Below are 17,921 nucleotides of genomic sequence, written 5' to 3' on the forward strand. Positions count from 1 at the left end.
TACTGTGTCAGAAACTGACTGGTCAGGGCTTTTAGGTGGCTATAATTAATACTTTTATATTAACAATGTATCAAATGACAATGTGAAAACAATGGGAAAAGGAGCTGCTCGTAGTGATGAACCTACAAAGAGTGCTTTATAATGTTCACAGTGAATTAGGAGTGACACAAGAAGAAAGTAGTTTGTTTATCCCCAGATGTCTGGTCCAATGATCACATAATGACTCATTCATATATCTCCCATGTTCACCAGTGTCACTGGTTTCCAAGTAACCTGGATTTTGTTTCTCTTATGGTAAAACGTTACACTGTAGAAATCAATGAGTGATTTTAAACACAACTCATTACTTTATCAGTAACATTGACAGTAACTTCATTTACATTTGATAAATATGATACTGCAACTCTCCACTTTACAACCTGAATTAAGGAACTGTAAAGAAGCTTTCATTATGGTATCATTATTACTCAAAACTTTTTTCAACTACTTCAATAATCTGATATGCAATAACAACAGCTGTTTAGATACTATATGTTTTATTGTGTTTGAAACACTTTTATTAATAACAAACATCCTATACATCACATTGGACTTGCAATGTAATACAAAATAAATCATTAGAATTCCACTGATTTCTCCAACAACAACCCACAGTACTTTATTGTCCAACGACAATATCTTGATTGCACATTCAAAACTGAAATTAGTACAAAAACATTTGCCTTTCAAGTCATTGCAAGTCTCAATCAGAGAAAATTGTATTAAATTGCCAACTGGAGGTCTCTCTGAGGGCCAACTCAACGAACTTTAGACAACAACAGAGAGTGGTGCCATTTACACAGGATATAGCCAGTTTGTGTAAGAAATAATGAGTGGAAGTTGTATTTTGTCAGATAATTTAGGACATGAGTCATTTAACTTTAGATTATAGAAATACCTTCCTCCTGGGGCACCTTATTGGCGCAATCACTAATAAAAACCATGCCAAATTCCCCAAACTGATGTCCACACACGCCTGCATACCTAACTTCCTCCTCAGCTATGTAACAAAATGGCTCTTTGGAAAGCAAATCATTTTGTCATGTATTCTGTGCTATTCAACACTGCATTCATCCGTTGCTAAGTACTGGTAAACAAAAACAGCTAGACAAAAAACTACAGGAGTTACCACATTGGAGTTAGTTTTTTGGTCCTGATCAAGTCAACATTTTTATAAAAAAGGTTTGGTTTCCCAAATGAATGACTGACTTATACAGACTGACACAGGTTGGTAATATTTCTACAGTGAGTCCTCAGTATCCACCTGTATATACAGGTCCTATGAACACTGCCTCCTCCAGGGCAACAGCTTGTGTTGCGAAAGGTTCAAAGGCAATTCACTGATGTGCATAACCCGCTTCCTAAGATTCTTACATGACATAGTTGCATTAAATTATTTTTAAAAATAACCGAAAATTGTCCCATTTTGGAAACCTGATGTCACATGTCTGTAGTCTGGTGAGGAAAACTTTGAGTCCAAAAGCTGTTTTTCATGGCATAACGCAACATAATCTAAGTTTTGAATAAAACTCCTAATGCACAACAGAGACGAACAGCTGCACAGATAAAGTCTCTCTGCTACATGTACAGTGTGAAAAACAAAGTGCCAACAATCACAGCAAAATGTGGTACAATTTCACACGTTCAATTTATAATCAACAGGTGCTCAAAACATTTTTTACAAAAACATAAACACAAATAAGTGGAGTGATGATATTACATCTGACGGCCAGCAGCTACCACACAGTACATTCATATCATCCGTTTGTCTGCAATGACATGTTTAGTCAGGGTCTGTATTTTTCAAGCAGCTCAGAGTGAGAAACCACCACCTAATATCCTCAGAGTGACACTTATTTGGTCCTTCTTTTCAGCAGAGGAGTGTCAACATTAGGAACTTTCTTACTCTTCTCAAGTCATCCTACGTTCTCTAGGACTGAGCAGAGCTTTCCCGTACTGGGACTCGTGGAAACGTAGAAAATAGCATTACGTAACAGGAGAGAGATTCACTGGATTAAAAGGTCTTTTGATTAATTCTTTTTGTTTTTCCTGGGACTGCTCCAATCATAACAACTGACTGTTTGCTAACACCACTCCACTGAACAGAAGCGGTGTTCATTAGGCTGCAGATTGATAATATACATTTAAACCGCAGTATTATTTTCATTATCGGATAATCTGTCAATCATTTTTCAATTAATCGATTAGTTGTTTGGACTATAAAATGTCAGAAAATTGTGAAAAATGTCTATTGCTGTTGGCCGAAGCCCAAAGGGGACGTCCACAACCTAAAGCTATTCAGTGTACTGTCAGAAAAGACTGACTAAAGAAACCAGGGAATATTCACATTTGAGAAGCTGAAATCAGAAAATGTGGTCATTTGGCCATCTTACTCAAATTATTAATCAATTATTAAAGTAGTTGGCAATTAATTTAATAGTTAACAGCTAACTGATTCGAGAACTTTTTTTCCTTTTCTTCTTCAGTATCAACTGGTAGAAAATATCACTGCTTCAAATGCTCGATGAGGACACATGCATACAGTATGGACAGTATGAATACATAAGTAGTAATGGCTTTGTGATCCTTGGTGTTGTGGGGAAATGGATGCACTTGATGCACAGCAGCAGGGATAATTCCTTCAAATGAGTGTTTTGGCTAAATGACGTTAATTCCCCGTTAAAGCAGCTTATTACACACCTACAGGGGATTCAATCTCTACCTAGGGTTTTTTCCTACTAATTTACCAAGTCTAGACAATCTCTCCCCATGAGTAGTGAGGTAGGGGAATTTTACAGGCAGACTTTCAATGTGATGTCTAGCAGTGACTCAGGGATGCTTGAGAAATACGGGCCCTGGTCAGCAGAGCTTCTCTGGGCCAGAGGGAGAACCTGCCAGGCAGTCTGTGGACCAGGCTTCTGCCCTCCAGCAGTAGTCCTGCCACCCCTTGGTGTCCCTGTGGGTTCCACTACTTTCCTTGCTAATCCAGGTCGAAGAACTGCTCACCAACAATGTCCATGGCTGCAGAGGCCTTGATAGAGCTCCCTGCGGAGCCAGAGTCCACAAACATTTGCGGTATGTCATTCCCAAAGTAGATTTTGCTATTGGCTGCGATTGCCTTGTACTTCATTAGCTGCAGGTACTCTGGTGTTAACTTCAGCTGCAGGAAGGGGAAAACAGAATTCAAATTACCAAAAAAGTCCAGACTGAAGTCCATATTTGTCCAGGCCCAAACACACATCTCACATCACAGATGTGTGTTTGTGTCATCTCCTTACCTTATTGGCCTCTGCAGCTCGCTGTGCTGTATAGAACTCTGCATCTGCCCTGGCTCTCTCCCGGGCCAGGAAAGCACCGTCTATGAATCAGCAACAAACACTGTCAGATTCAACCGCAGCAGGTCAGTTAAAAAAAAAAAGTCTAACCTACTTGACCGCTCAGAAAGCAGGAAGCTGCCATAAATACTGTATTGGACAAACATTGAGTTCTATCTAACCCAGCTGGTTCCCAGACTCCTATAGCAAATATGCTTTGAAGTCACATCTTGACTTTTTTTTGGTAAAGAAAAACACAGTGCACGTAAGGTTTGGTCTTATAAAGAGTCACATTTTGACATGTCATAGCAGGAAAAGTACAGGTGGAACTGAAAACACTGATGATAGCTGTTTCATAAGCTCATCATTACTCCTTATCGTGAGTCAACATGCAAGAATAAAAGGGCTATGGTGTTAGCGCAATGCTTATTCATGTCATCACATGCCTGCAGTGAAAAAGGTCATTTGAGAGAAAAGAAAACTTTGAGCTTTAAGATATACACACTGAATCTAAATCAAAGATTGAGCCTTTCTAGGACACAGACAGTGCTGGAAAGTAACCAAGTCCATTTATACAAATGCTTTACTTATGTTCTGCACAATTCTGCAGTTTTTAATATTATTTTACCCTTTTTTAACCAGATAAGTTAATTACGAACCAATTCTCATTTACAAAGACAACCTGGCCTGCAAATGCAGCAACAGGACTTGTACTTACTTCCTACTTCTTTCACTTTCCATTTGAGAGGCAAATGGGGTACTTTTTACTCCTCTACATTTATCTGAAAGCCCTGATTAGTGTTATTTTTCAGATTTCAGATGTAATACAATGCATTTTAAGATTAAACCAGTTTTCCAACCTTGTTCGTTTGTGACTACTTACAAATAAGTAGCAGTCTCTAACCAATTCCCTTTTAACGTAATGTTTACATTACTTTGTACATCCTCTCCTTAGTAGTCATCAGTATTAAAGCTTCGTCATACATGAGACAGATAATCTGTGGAAAAATATCCTAATGGCATTTTCAAGAATCCACTGCACTGGAACAAAAACAACCAATCAGAGCCAAGAGAGATTTATGGTCGTTCAGTGTCATTCCCAGGTCGTCAAATACACATGCTGGGAATGCCCCTCGACAATCAACTATCTTCAAGCAATCAACCCAAACTCTCTTGGAAATGCCATTAGGAGTGAAATGAGGATTTTTTTTTCTTTCATATCTCATAAAGTATATAGTAACGTTTCAGCAAATATGACAAAAAGTTATTTTTATAAAAGTTACCTTCTTTAGCTTTAAAGAGACTAAACTTTATATAAATATTTATAACATAGGTTTAGTTACAAGGGGAATTTACTTTTGATACTTTAAGAATATTTTCGTTGTTGTTTTGGTACATTTATTTTATTTTTTTCCTACTTCCAGCACAGGCAGGACGCTTATCCAGTAGCTACGTCCTTATAGGTTAATTTTAATTTCCCTCGGGATAAATAAAGTATCTATTTATCCATCCATCCATCCATCCATCTTTCTTTCCTTAAAGCCCATACACAGAATTTTGTGTTGATTCTGGCGACCCCTGTGGACAAAAGTGGTAGTGTTTCTACTGCCTTGTTTCATTGATTTCAAGGGGAATCTGACCAAATCAGGCATTAAGAATACCTATATAGAAATAGCCAATCCCTTCGCTGATGGCCTTTTTTGTTAAAGCAGGTCATACACAGGCATCAGTACTACACTGAGACGGTTTTATAACCAGTTAAAACTCCTTGCAGTGGGTTTATGCAACGGATTTGAGTACTTCTTTCACCACTGGATGCAAACCTTCGATTTGAGAGATCTTTTTCTCCGTTTCCTTCTCCATGACTTTCTGTCCATACTTGATCTCAGCCACTTGTGCCACTTTCTCAGCCTCTATAAAACAAACAAACATATTTAAATGTTCAACTGACAACAAACCGTAACCACGACTGTTTGACGTCTCCTTTCTCACCTATCACAGCTTTGATCCTTTCTGTCTCTGCCTCCTTCTCCACAACCTTCTGTGTCTGTTGAGAGATCAGCAGCTTTGTCTTCTCGCTCTCCCTGCAAACATAAAGACACACTTTATTAAAAGGCTCTGCACACCCACACACAGGTGTTTTCACTATTTTCACTGACTCCTCTGGACTGCGTGGGCATGTACAGAGCAGACATCTCCCTCGCTCTCCTTTTAATATTGTTTAGGTGGAACAAATACACATTTCCCAGACATCCTTAGAAGCCTAATTAGTATTGAAGTGGGATTGTGAGGGTCTTCAATTAGAAGTGGGTGCTTCAATAGTGTTCATGAACAAGATGCTAATGCTGCATTCATGTTATGTAGGCTGGAGGGTAGCGATGGAAAAGATTCCCATGTTTACAACCTGTGAGCTTTCATGTCAACAACTCAAGTCATTGTATGACTGTGATGCAATGAGTAATGTGAGCATTAAAAATACTGAAGATTGACATTAAATTAGTTTTAATGGTTTAGTTAAGTGACCTTCAATGTTGGACTGTTTGAAACAAGGCATCCAAGTTAGTTTACCTGTTTAGTCACGTATAATTAAGCTCCAAGTTGGATATATTGGAGCTTTTAGAAAAAGTCTGAGTAATTATGACTTGGATGGTGCTAATTTACAGTATGGTAGGAAACTGGTAATTACAGCAACTCCCATACAGAAATTAACGGCGCATAAGCCCCAAGCACTACACTGACATGGTCTGGATGGATGCATTTTCTTTCGTGATGCTCAGAACTTCAAATAATTAGGAGCTAGACATGGCGTTTACTGCCCTACACATGTAAACCTGGTCTTGGCGGCTCTTTTCTAAACTGATTTCTGCCTTCATTTTTAACAGAAAATGCAATTAATTGTAAGTAATTCCCAGAAGAAACTGCAGCAAGGGCTCAAAAAGTTAATAAGACAGCACTGGGAGATTTTTCAGTGCGACAGCCCTGGCAAACATTTTGCTAAAACAAGTCAAAATCTGAGTGTGCCAGTTGGACTGGGACTGAAACCTCAAGACTTTCAGCCAAACTCCCAATCCAGCATATGAATCCCATGCTGTCTTGGAGACACTGAATAAAGTGTACTGCCTACACATTAAATCTTGGCAAACCCTCTAAATGAAAACAATATCACTGCTGTTTAAAAGGCAAAATCCTTTATTTATATGGTCTGGCCCTGCTAAAGTTACTTAGGTCCAGTAAGGTAAGCGACACCAAAGCCCAGACTGTCTCACAGGCTGTAAAAACAGCACTATGTTAAAACACACAAAGCGAATTCTGAACCATTAGAAAGTGAAACCAAAAGTATGCTCAACCAAAGTTCACTTGTCCATGCCAAAATTGCCATTTTTAGAAACTAAAGTAATTGCAGTAAATAGAATTAAAATCTAGATGTAGTTTTGATGGAATGAGAAACTGGTGACACATGATTTCCAGTAAATGACATCAATGCCTCCTGATATCTCAAATGGTGACTAATGGTTACCATAACCCACAAGAATGATGCAAAGATCCACCAGAAAAAAAACAGGGGAAAAAAACCCTCAACGGTGAGAACTGACCCAGCACTTGAACACCAAAAACAAAGTAACTGAACATGGAGATGGAGACACCTTCTAAAGATGCAAAATTAAATTACGTCGATACCATTTAAATTCACATTTCATAAACCTAAACTGACCAATGAAAACAACTGTACTCATGAGGGAGAACAAAGTTATAAGTGAGTAACTTCAGGGAAAGGCAGAAAGAAACACTTAACGGCCCGGTTAACACTTGGCTTTGATACAGTTGCAGGTATGTTGAACTCATGACACACAATTAGCTCAGAGATCCTTATCCACTATACAGCTCAAGGCAGAGTTAGCCCAGCCTCAATTCAACCATAAAATAGTAAACCAGCTGACACATGCATGTTGCATTAATTATGTTTGTGAGGGGCCAGAAATCAGATTTTAATTTAAAGCCAGGGACCGTGTCTGATCTTAAATTAAAGTCAGATTTCTCTCCAGTATCTGATAATGTAAGAGTCTGAATTGAAGACTGAACACAGTGGTTGAGCCATCAAAGTGCTTCCCCGAGGCTTACAACTTACTGTAAGTCCTCAATTTCCTCTCCTTATCACAAATATTTTGACTGAGCACTTGCTGTTGATTCATGAAGCAAAAGTTAGATGCTCACAGACATAACACAGCAGGAAAAGCAGGACTTGGCAGGGGGAGTTGGATGGACATCAGGTTTGTCCATTTGGGAGTATAAATAAATGCACAAAAAAGGCTTCAGTGAACATTCCTTGTTAGGTATCGAGGGGGAGAAAACTCACATGAGCTCGTAGTTCCTGCGAATGCTCTCTGGGATATTGGGTTTAGTGACACGCACTGCCTGTGGACCAGCAAGACAAACAAACAATGAGAATCAGATTTAAAGATGTGAAGTAGGCAGATAAAGACAGCAACAGAGTAAGAACATATACAAGGAGGTTTTCACCACTAGGGGGGTTATAAAAAAAGGCAGTTGGAGAGGAGCCCAGAGACAAAGACAATCCTGTTCAAAGACCTTCTGACTCTTAACATTATTGTTTCTCAGAAAAAACTACAATTGCTGTTGTTTCAAGTTTCTAGAGATTTACAGGAAACTAAAGGCCAGAGTATTAAAGCCCAATGGAGCATTAACACAGGAATGAAATGTGTGTCTCTGTGTGTATGTGGAGGGGAAGGGGAAAACCACTTAGGGTCTTTTTAATGTCACCCATAACACTGTCCTTTATTAAACTTTCCTGAAAAAGACATATGTCTTGTATTGCTATGAAAAACGCTCCAGCAGAGGGGCTTTATACAGGCTGCGAATATAAGGCTGCTAACTGTAACCAGACTTTACCCTGGTTGCGTACTGCAGTCCAGTCTGAGTTTAGATGTCTTATGGTATCCTTCTAAAGAGAGACAACAAGGTGACAATGGTAACCCTAAACACCCACTGACACCTTGCTTTTGCCTTCAGTGGGAAAGGGTACAATAAGCATTAATTCAGGTCAAATCGACAGTGATGAAAACAAGACTCCCTCTCATTTTCACCCCTTTATTGGCACAATGTTAATGTGGACTGTATCGTTTACTGTTTTTTACAGTCTATGGGAACAACAGTGCAACAGTGATTTTGTTCTTAGTATTGTGCAAGATGCAACACTGGCAAAAGGCAGCAAGGTGAGAGAGGTTTTCCTGATTCGAGGGGAAGAGAAATTAAAGAGACAGATCACTGGCACTTTCTCCAGTGCTGAAACAGCATTGTGTAGATAGGTCTGGCTATGCGAGACATACAAGAACATATAGAAAATACTGAGCGAAAGAAGCACTGCTTGCAGCCCAAGGCAAGTCACAAATGCTGCTTTCTACTGTTAACCCTGTTTTCTGATGTTTAAGCGTGACACATCGGAAGAAAAAAATAAAAAAAGAACAGTAAACATGTCTACTGGCAATGGGAAAGCAATCAATCCCCTATTTTTTTTTTAGGAAGTTTAAAAAACCTGCACACACGCACTGATTTTGTTTTACAAAGGCTATCCAGTATTACTGAGATTTTATCACAAACTCTCACAATAACAAACAAGTCTCAACAACACATTTTCTTGAGATAATATCCATTCATGGTGCTCATGCTTTTTGGGGGATGGCTGATTTCCCCCCTTTTGCTTTGAAACACCATGTCAGATTAGATGAGTTTCAGAAGCTCTAAAGTGAAGCTTTGTTAGATATCCATGTGCTAGCAATGTACATTTCACATCAATCAGTTTTGTATAGGAATAAAAATATGACTTAATGTAAAAAAATAAATAAATAAATAAATACCCTGAGCAGCCTGGGTGCTCAGGGTATCAGGTGATCACCACAAACTGCAACATCCCTGGTTCGAGTATGGCCAGGGAGCTTTGGTGCATGTCACTAGAAATATCTCTGTCTCCTCTGATTTCCTGTCATCACTGTAATAAAGGTAAAAAAAAAATCCCCAAGTACATGACCACTTGCTAATTTAACAGAGATAAGGGATTTAAGGTGGGTCCTTCATTAAATCATAAGAGAATTGCACTAGCCACATGACCTTTGGGCCCAATTGGACCTGAGACAGTCTTGACCTCATCTGAGGGACTTCATGTTGGTCTAACTTTACCTGTATGATAAGTCCAGGTGCCATGGATGTCAGATCTTCTTGTAATGTCAACTTCAGGTTTTCATCGATTTGGTCTGTGGGGGTAAAGTACGAGAGATTAAAACGGTGAATTCAATTCTCTCTATAAATGGATTATGTCAGATTTCAGGGTCACAAAACATTAAGTCCACACTTAAAAATGTATGTTTAGTCTGATACCCAGAGTAGAGACACATTTCATGTGGGACTTCAGATAAAAAAACGAATAAAATATGTCAGTCAGATCACTGGTATTAGGCAATAATTGCTTCAGGGGGTTTTAGAAAATATCAATACACTTGAGAATTGCAATATTTTGCTTTATGATATTGTATCAATTCTCAGACACTCAATCATTTTTTGTGGTTAAACCCTCAACTTCTAGCTAGCAGTGTTGCAAACGACCCTTGAGGACTATGATGCTGGATGTCACAGGGACTATGATAAATACAAACGCAGATCCTGTTCTGGTTGCATAAAGCTTAATTTTTTTAACTCAGACTTTATGCTTATGGTGGTGTGTTCTTTATACTATAACAGGTTTCCTAAAATTAGATAAAAAATGGGCAGTATATTGAATTGTAACCACTGGATTGAGATATGTATCAATTCTTTGCAACACATACACCACAAAATACAGTGTGTCATCAGCAATGAGCTCAATATCAATTAACTTCTTAAGAGAAGCGGTCTGCTTTTATCTAAACATATGTAAGTGAAAGAGCATTGTTCACAGCTATTTCTCCAGGATGAACATGAGTAGGGATAGCTACCAAAAAAGGATTTTAAATTAAAGCTGCAGTAGGTAAGTTACATAAAAATAACTTTGTCATTATTGTTGAAACTTTCAGTGTGTCCTGACAGTAGTACATGCAACAGATAATCTGTGAAAAAATTAGCTTCCTCTGAGTCCACCTATTGCTCCTAATGGTAGAATCCAACGAGATTGGACGAAAACAACCATTTAGAGCAGAGAAAGATAGGAAGACGCTTTGGGTTGGCAGCTTGAAGATACAGTGGCAAGAAAAAGTATGTGAACCTTTTGGAATTTCATGGTTTTCTGAACAAATTTGTCATAAAATGTGATCTGATCTTCATCTAAGTCAAGGGTATTGACAAATAAAATGTGTCTAAAATAATAACACTTTTTTTATCTTTCATGTCTTTATTGAGAACAACCAAAAAAACCTCATAGTGCTTGTGGAAAAAGTATGTGAACCCTTGAGTTAATGACCTCAAAAAAGCTAATTGGAGTCAGATTTTAGCACATCTGAAGTCTCGTTAAGATAATAAGTTTGGATGTGTGGACTACAGCTACTTCAACTGATAAAAACCCCTCAAACTTTTGGAGTTTGCTCTGCACAAGAAGAACACGCTTATGTGAGCCATGCCTCGCCAAAAAGAGCTTTCAGAGGATCTACGATCAAGAATTGTTGATTTACATAAAGCTGGCAAGGGTTACAAAGTTATTTCAAAGACTTCAGAAATTCACCAGTCTACATTTAGGCAAACAATCTACAAATGGAGACTGTTTCTACTCTACCAAGAAGTGGGCGCCCAGTCAAAATGACACCAAGAGCATAACGAAGACTCATCAATGAGGTAAAGAAACAACCTCGATTGACAGCCAAAGATTTGAAGGCATCATTGGAACTTGCTAACATCTCTGTTCATGTGTCTACAATACGTAAAACACTGAACAAGCAGGGTATCCACGGCAGGACACCACGGGGGAAGCTGCTTACTAAAAAGAACATTGCTGCACGCCTGAAGTTTGCAAAAGAGCACATTGACACTCCACAGCGGTATTGGCAAAATGTTTTGTGGACTGAACTAAGATTGAACTATTTGAAAAAAAAAAAACACAGCACTACATCTGGCGTAGAAAGGGCACGGCATATCATCATGAAAACATCATCCCAACCGTAAGGTATGGTGGAGGAAACATCATGATTTGGGCCTGCATTGCTGCATCAGGGCCTGGCCAGCTTGGAATCATTGAGGGGAAGATGAATTCCCAAGTATATCAGACAATTCTTCGGTATAATGTGAGAATGTCTGTACGTCAGCTGAAACTGTGTAGAAGGTGAGTGATGCAACAGGACAACGACCCAAAACACCGCAGCAAGTCCACAACAGAATGGCTTCAGAAAAACCAGTTTTTTCCACTGCCATTTTTAATGTTGAATGAGAGTGTTCAATAAAGACATGAAAGATCAGAATTTCTTTGTTATTATTTTTAGACACATTATGTTTGTCAATACCCTTGACTTAGATGAAGATCAGATCACATTTTATGACAAATTTATTCAGAAAACAATGAAATTCCAAAAGGTTCATACTTTTTCTAGCCACTGTAGTTGACTGTTTAGTGTCATTCCCAGGGTCCCAAGCATCTGTATTTGACACCCTGGGAATGAGACTGAACACTCAACTATCTTTCTTGGCTCTGACTGGTTGTTTTCGTTCAGGCCCGGTGGATTCTTGCAAATGCAATTAGGAGGAGCCAGAGAAATCAGATTTTTTCACAGATGGCCTGTTGACACACAATATATTACAGTTGTTGATTGCTGATTGAAAAACAATGAACTATCAGCATTTGAACATGATGAGCTTTACTTCATTCTAACAAAAAGGTAGAAGAGTTTCTTCTTGATTACTGTAAATAAGCATTTTACTCTTCTTATGATGATGATGTATGCATGTGTACACTGTTTCATCATCATCATTAGGCCACAGTTGTGTTTACATGCTGTGGACTGGTTAGGTAGATAGGCTGTAACACTGACAAGTGTGGGTTCTCTTTAGCACAGTGACTGAAAAGACAGTTATTACTAAAGTCCACGTGCATAGCAGCTGTTGTGTGTAACCGCAAAAGAGATGAGCCATTAATTTATGGTGCTTTGAACGCTCATCTGTTGGCTGACTACATGCTGTATCATTAAAAAATGCTTAGAGGAGGTGTTTCAAATTAGTAGTTAGTTTACACCCAGTCCGCAGCCCACCGCAGCCCACCACACTCACCAAACAAGCCGATGTAAACCTCCTGCAGCGAGTGGACACTGCAGAACTGGTTGAGCTCATGGTGAACCTTGTTGAATATCAAAGCTTTGTCGTAGTCTGCTGTGAAGTTCCTCACTATGTCGTACACTGCAGAGAGGGAAAAGAGTGCTCAACCAAGTCAGGAATGACAGCGAATACAGAACACACGGATTTGGCTCTGCTGGAGCCAGCTGCAACAAAGCAATGTATAATGTGTCTGTCAGTGCCAAGCTATCTCCAGATGTGAAAAGAAATGAACAGGGAGTTTAGGATAAACGCACTGTTTGATGTTTGACTGTTGAACACTGGTAAGTTTACCTGCTGATGGCACGAGGTAATTCACCACTTCTATGCGATCAAAGTAAATCATCACTCCTCCGCTGGAAGAAAAAAAACAAACATAATATTGACTATTGACAGACACATTTATCTAGAACACGAAGAGAAGAGAGAAAAGACTGTATCATCAGTCGGGGTGATGCCAGTGGTTCATACGTGCGCCGAGTAGGGCTTCACAATATGGTAAAAAAAACCTATTGTGATTAATTTCACTGATACTATGATTGCAATATGATTCACCATAAGTGTGAATGATCATTTTTTCATCACACATTTCATTTTCAATGAAAAAAATGTTCAAATCATGACATTTGTTGGGAGTCTGTACTAAATAAACAAGTTTTTTTACGTCTGTAGAACAAGATTTGTAGGCCAGGGCATCTCTGCAGCACTACAGTACTTCTGCAATTTGGATATTGCGATTTAAAAAATATTTTTATTAATTATGCTGCCCTAGTGCTGATAAATCTCAGATTTTGGCAGTGTTGGTGTAATAAATCTGGAGCCAACATCTGATAATATTTAAGCTAATCAAAACAGCAGACCTACCTTGTGCCGCATGGTACATTCTTAACCTCATCAGTCTGCAGCGTCGTCTGCAAGAGAAAAACAAAGATCTTTAATTTATGTTATGGATGTTAGGAACACAAAAACATACACCGACATCATTAGAAAAAAAAACAGACAAATAGTGGTAGGACTGGGAGTAAATCCATCAACATAGTAAGAAATCTCACTATTTAAAATGGTAAATTGAAGAAACCTGGATTTCAGTTGTATCTGCAGGATAAACACAGTTACAGGAAGTCCTGGTGAGTATCATGAAATGCAATACACCACCACTAAGGGCTGAATCAACATCCTTGTAGCCGTGTTTCCATTACCATACTTCTATGGACATTTTCAAGTGTCGCATTAGAAAAGGTTGGTGGCAATTCGAAAACAACTTTTGAGGTCAAAAGAATATTTGTTATTTTGGGTTTGAGGCTATAGAAATAAAACTGTCTTCACTTGACTCACCTGAACAGGCTTGTAGGTGGTGATGAATGGAAGCATAAGATGGAAACCGGGGCTGCTGGTGGTAGTCAGGAGAGCCCCTCCCCTGCATTACATATACACAAACACACAGTTGATCGTTATATCTAGGGCTCGGCTTCAGAATAAAAAAATAATACTCCTGGGTTTATTTCAGCATGTAATGAAAAAAAAAAAAAAAAAACAGTATTCTGAATGAATGTGGTAAGATCAATTAAAGATTTGGATTAAAGCATAAATGGTAAGACTGTATTGACTTTGGGTACCCTTTATTTGGGAGACAAAGCCACCATGCTGCCCATGCTGATGTCAAGTACAGATATACCTACCTTACAGTTTCACATTCCTGGAAACTCATTTATTGGGGTTAGAGATAAAGAATTTTCACAGAAGAATATCTTATCATGATAAAGAATCAATCTCTATCTGTGCAAGACAGAGTCGTGATCCATAAGAGACTACAGGCTTAGTTAGTGTCAGCTAATCTTTTGTGTAAAGAGCCCCACTGAAGCAGGCAATATCTGATTTTATGCTCTCTGTTATGAAAACCGATACTGACTGCATGTCTGTGCAAGTGATAAGACTTTAAACACCCTGCACCTAGGAAGGTACGGAGGGTCAGAACCACAGCTTTCTTGGCAATCGTAATGCACAGGTATTTATAGTAATAACTGTTTAAACCCTAAGTCGCTTAAGGCAAACACCTTTTACACAGATGCTCTCTTCTTTATAGTGTCAGTTTTACGAAGGAGCAGTTGAACACTAATGTCTCTAAGGGCAAAAAATAAAAAAACAACAATGTGTGCTGCAGTCTCACCTGTAGTAAACTCCAGTGTGTCCCTCGTCGATCTTGTGTACAGAGGCCAAGAGCGCTGCTCCTCCGAGAGCAGCAATTATCGAGAATATGGCACCCCACTGTGCCATCCTGGCCAGCAATCACACAGGGAAGACAGCATGGGAAAGTGAGCAGATAGGAATTGAGTTTCTGTTTTGGTGTTTACACAATAGCCTGCCTTAATTACATCCAAATGCTCCCAAGTACCAATAAACTGTCTATCCATTCAGTGTGCAGCTTGTATAGTACTGTAGTAACATGTTGGAGGTGGCTTCTGACTCACTGGTTTATCTCCTCTCAGCTCAGGCTTAGCCAGGCATCAGCTGGGACTCAGTGACCTTGCCACACTTAAAGAGGATTGAAGCTGAAGTGTGAAAACGCTGTAACCTCTCTTTGTGTATAAAATGAACCTGCCAGTCACCATCTACAACGCTGACTACATTCACTTATGCATGATAAAGTTTATTTTAGCCAGTTCAAGCTGAAACTGTTGGCTGAGGAGCCGTCTCACTTTTGGTTAGGAAGGATTTGCAAAGGCACAATCTGGTACCCCTGCTGTCTCTGAGTCACACTGTTTATACAGCAGTGTTTACACAGTTTCCCTTTGTGTGTTAGGGCCTAATAAATATACACGGTCCTTGCTTTAATTTGGTGTTGTTTGTATTCTGACTTTGTTCACTGCAAGACAATAATATGCAAGATTTATTTTGAAGCTGATCGTGTTTATCTTGGGAAGAGATAAATAAGCAAATACAAAAGTTAAGACTTAAAGAATAAACTGATCACCACAAGAACAGTTTCACGATCGATAATGTGTAATAACGATGTGGAGCTGTATTGACATCCTGCATGAACATAACTGAAGGAAACACTGGTAACTTAGCGGTATCGTTGCAAAGGCACAAAACTATCTTAACACCCTGCACTAAAAGGAAGGGTCTGCTAGCAATGTCTGAATATAATGTATCCGTAACTTCTAAAAGTGGTGGACTTCACGGAAACGAAACAGTTCGCTAGCTACAACCTTGGAGCAGTTCAAAGTTCAAAGTTAACACTTTATAAAACAGTTTACAGGAACACCTGCATGCCGAATTGTAGAAGTGAATCTAAATATTTGTATACAGTTGTAAAGTAATCAAATTGAGACAAGTATGTATGACTTATTGTTAAGTCAACTTAAAATATCAAAACATTTAAACTGAGTTTGGTTTCGAGGGCTTCTGAGCTAGCCATGACAGCATAACGTAAGTTACGTTATTATTGTTGGCTCGATGAGAGAAGTCTCTTCAAATAGCAGATGGCTTCAGTGATACCATCGGTTACCTGGAGGTCACAACCTCACGTTAGATACACTTTCCTACTGGCGTCAAAGCGCAACACAAGGCCAACTATTGATTAACCTTAGCTAATGTTACATGTTAGCATCACGGTCTGAGCACGTTTTTCTCTCCTACTGACATATTATTAAGACCGCGGATAGCAGATATTTTGATTACATAAATAGTAACATATGTCCCTCTTACTCGGCTGGTCTTACCTGTAATTTCGTCCGAGAGAACAACAACAGCAGATAATAAGCAGGCACTTCAGGCACCTGCTACCTGCTACCTTCTTCTTCTTCTTCTTCTTCTTCTTCGTTTGATTGTTCGGCATTCAAATTGTTGCATTAGCGCCCCCTCGTTGGCGGTCGTCCACATGTACTGATGGAGTGGGTCGACTGAGTCACACTCATGATTTGCTCCTTTGTATGGAGTTAGATTTGTGTCTTTATTAGATGCGAGAAAATAAATGATCTTAGAGGGAAAAAAATGTTTGAGAGAAAAAGTTATCACACTGATAGCAAAAAATAATAATATTTGAGACTAAAAAAAGTTTTGAGAGAAAGGATTTTCTCATAGAACATAACAAATATAAATTAGAAATTTTTAAAATTGTTTCTGAGAAAAAAAATCTCTCTCAAAAATCCTTTTTAACTCTCAAATATATATTTTTTTGCTTTCAGTATGAAAACATTTTCTCTCAAAAAAAAGTGTTTCTCTCAAAACGTTTTTCTTCTCTCTCTCAAAACCTAAGTCTTTGCTCTCGATGCAATTTCTTGCTCTCGTGTCAGGATTTTGCTCTCGCTGTGAAAATAATGTCATGGGCGAGGCCACGTTCCTATTGGCCAGTCGGGTGAGAATCGTCTTGGGAGTCGAACTGAATCATTACACCATCGTCGATTCACCGGCATCGATGCGCTGCTTTAGTTGAGACTCCAATGTTTGGGTAAGATGATGACACACACAACTCCATGGGTAGCTAGCTGAGCAAGTTGGTAATCAAAATCATTCCCTTCATAGGAACGACTGTCTAGTCCTAACAGGTTAGAGAGTAACAGATCAGAGGTATTAAAGGATGTTTAACTGGTTAGTAATGTGGAGTTCAGCTCATCTAACATCACTGAAGATTAAACATTAAATAGGCTATCCTAAATGTAAGCTAGGGCTGACTATTAACAGTACTGTCCCTGGTTAGAGTCCAGTTTAGGATCTTTGCTGTAGCTTTCTCTCTCTGCCCCATTCCAGCCATCTCTCTGCTGGCTCTAGAAGAAAAAACTGAATAGTTATATCACCCAATGGGAACCCTAACATTTCCTTCAAAGTGGTATTAATGTCCGTCTGTTTTTTTCCCCTTTTCCAAGTTGAAACTGTTCATATCCTCTATGGAAGCCCATCTCCGCCAATATGACAGGGGAGAAAAGGGATTCTTTAAGTCATTATAATGACTAAGCATCTCAAAATAATGACTTAGTATCTCAATATTTTGACTCAGTGCAGACTACTTTAGACGTGGATTCAAAAATAGAAAGGTTTTAGCAGTTTTGCAGGAATCAAATAATTTCAAACTAAATCTCCGGACCCTACAGAGAAAAAGCTACAAAAGAAACAGCTCTGCAGTGGTGAAATAAGACAGATGTAGCTGAAGTAGCATTGACCAGCAGTTAGAAATGTCTGGCAAACAGCACGGCTAAAGATGGATGCACCAGAAATGTTGGATGGCTGGGATAATTACTGACAGAGAAACTGTGCGTCAATTGATGCGACTGATGGATGGGACTGGTGTACAGT

At 38.9% G+C, this 17,921-nt stretch overlaps 1 protein-coding gene across 1 annotated transcript; it reads right to left on the reverse strand.

Moving 5' to 3' along the window:
• Positions 1-519: 519 nt before the first annotated feature.
• erlin2 (ER lipid raft associated 2) lies at positions 520-16,451 on the reverse strand. The gene is made up of 12 exons (XM_051421404.1): positions 16,352-16,451; positions 14,797-14,904; positions 13,965-14,046; positions 13,494-13,540; positions 12,924-12,985; positions 12,588-12,713; positions 9,546-9,619; positions 7,708-7,766; positions 5,346-5,437; positions 5,177-5,266; positions 3,318-3,397; positions 520-3,199 (listed from the first exon to the last, which is right to left on the reverse strand). Exons 2-12 carry the CDS (start codon positions 14,901-14,903, stop codon positions 3,020-3,022), a joined length of 999 nt encoding a protein of 332 aa, XP_051277364.1. The 5' UTR covers position 14,904; positions 16,352-16,451; the 3' UTR covers positions 520-3,019.
• Between the last annotated feature and the right edge of the window lie 1,470 nt (positions 16,452-17,921).

This window comes from Dicentrarchus labrax, unplaced genomic scaffold (assembly GCF_905237075.1).
Source record: "Dicentrarchus labrax unplaced genomic scaffold, dlabrax2021, whole genome shotgun sequence".
In the NCBI taxonomy this organism is placed as follows: domain Eukaryota; kingdom Metazoa; phylum Chordata; class Actinopteri; family Moronidae; genus Dicentrarchus; species Dicentrarchus labrax.

What these genes read in the sequence shown, in the direction of transcription:
- erlin2 (XM_051421404.1), bottom strand. Translation starts at nt 14,903, where the DNA reads ATGGCACAGTGGGGTGCCATATTCTCGATAATTGCTGCTCTCGGAGGA. An exon ending in AAGGATCAAAGCTGTGATAG is followed by an intron (nt 5,267 to 5,345) that starts GTGAGAAAGGAG and finishes TTTGTTTTATAG; the next exon opens with AGGCTGAGAAAGTGGCACAA. An exon ending in GAGCTGCAGAGGCCAATAAG is followed by an intron (nt 3,200 to 3,317) that starts GTAAGGAGATGA and finishes CCCTTCCTGCAG; the next exon opens with CTGAAGTTAACACCAGAGTA.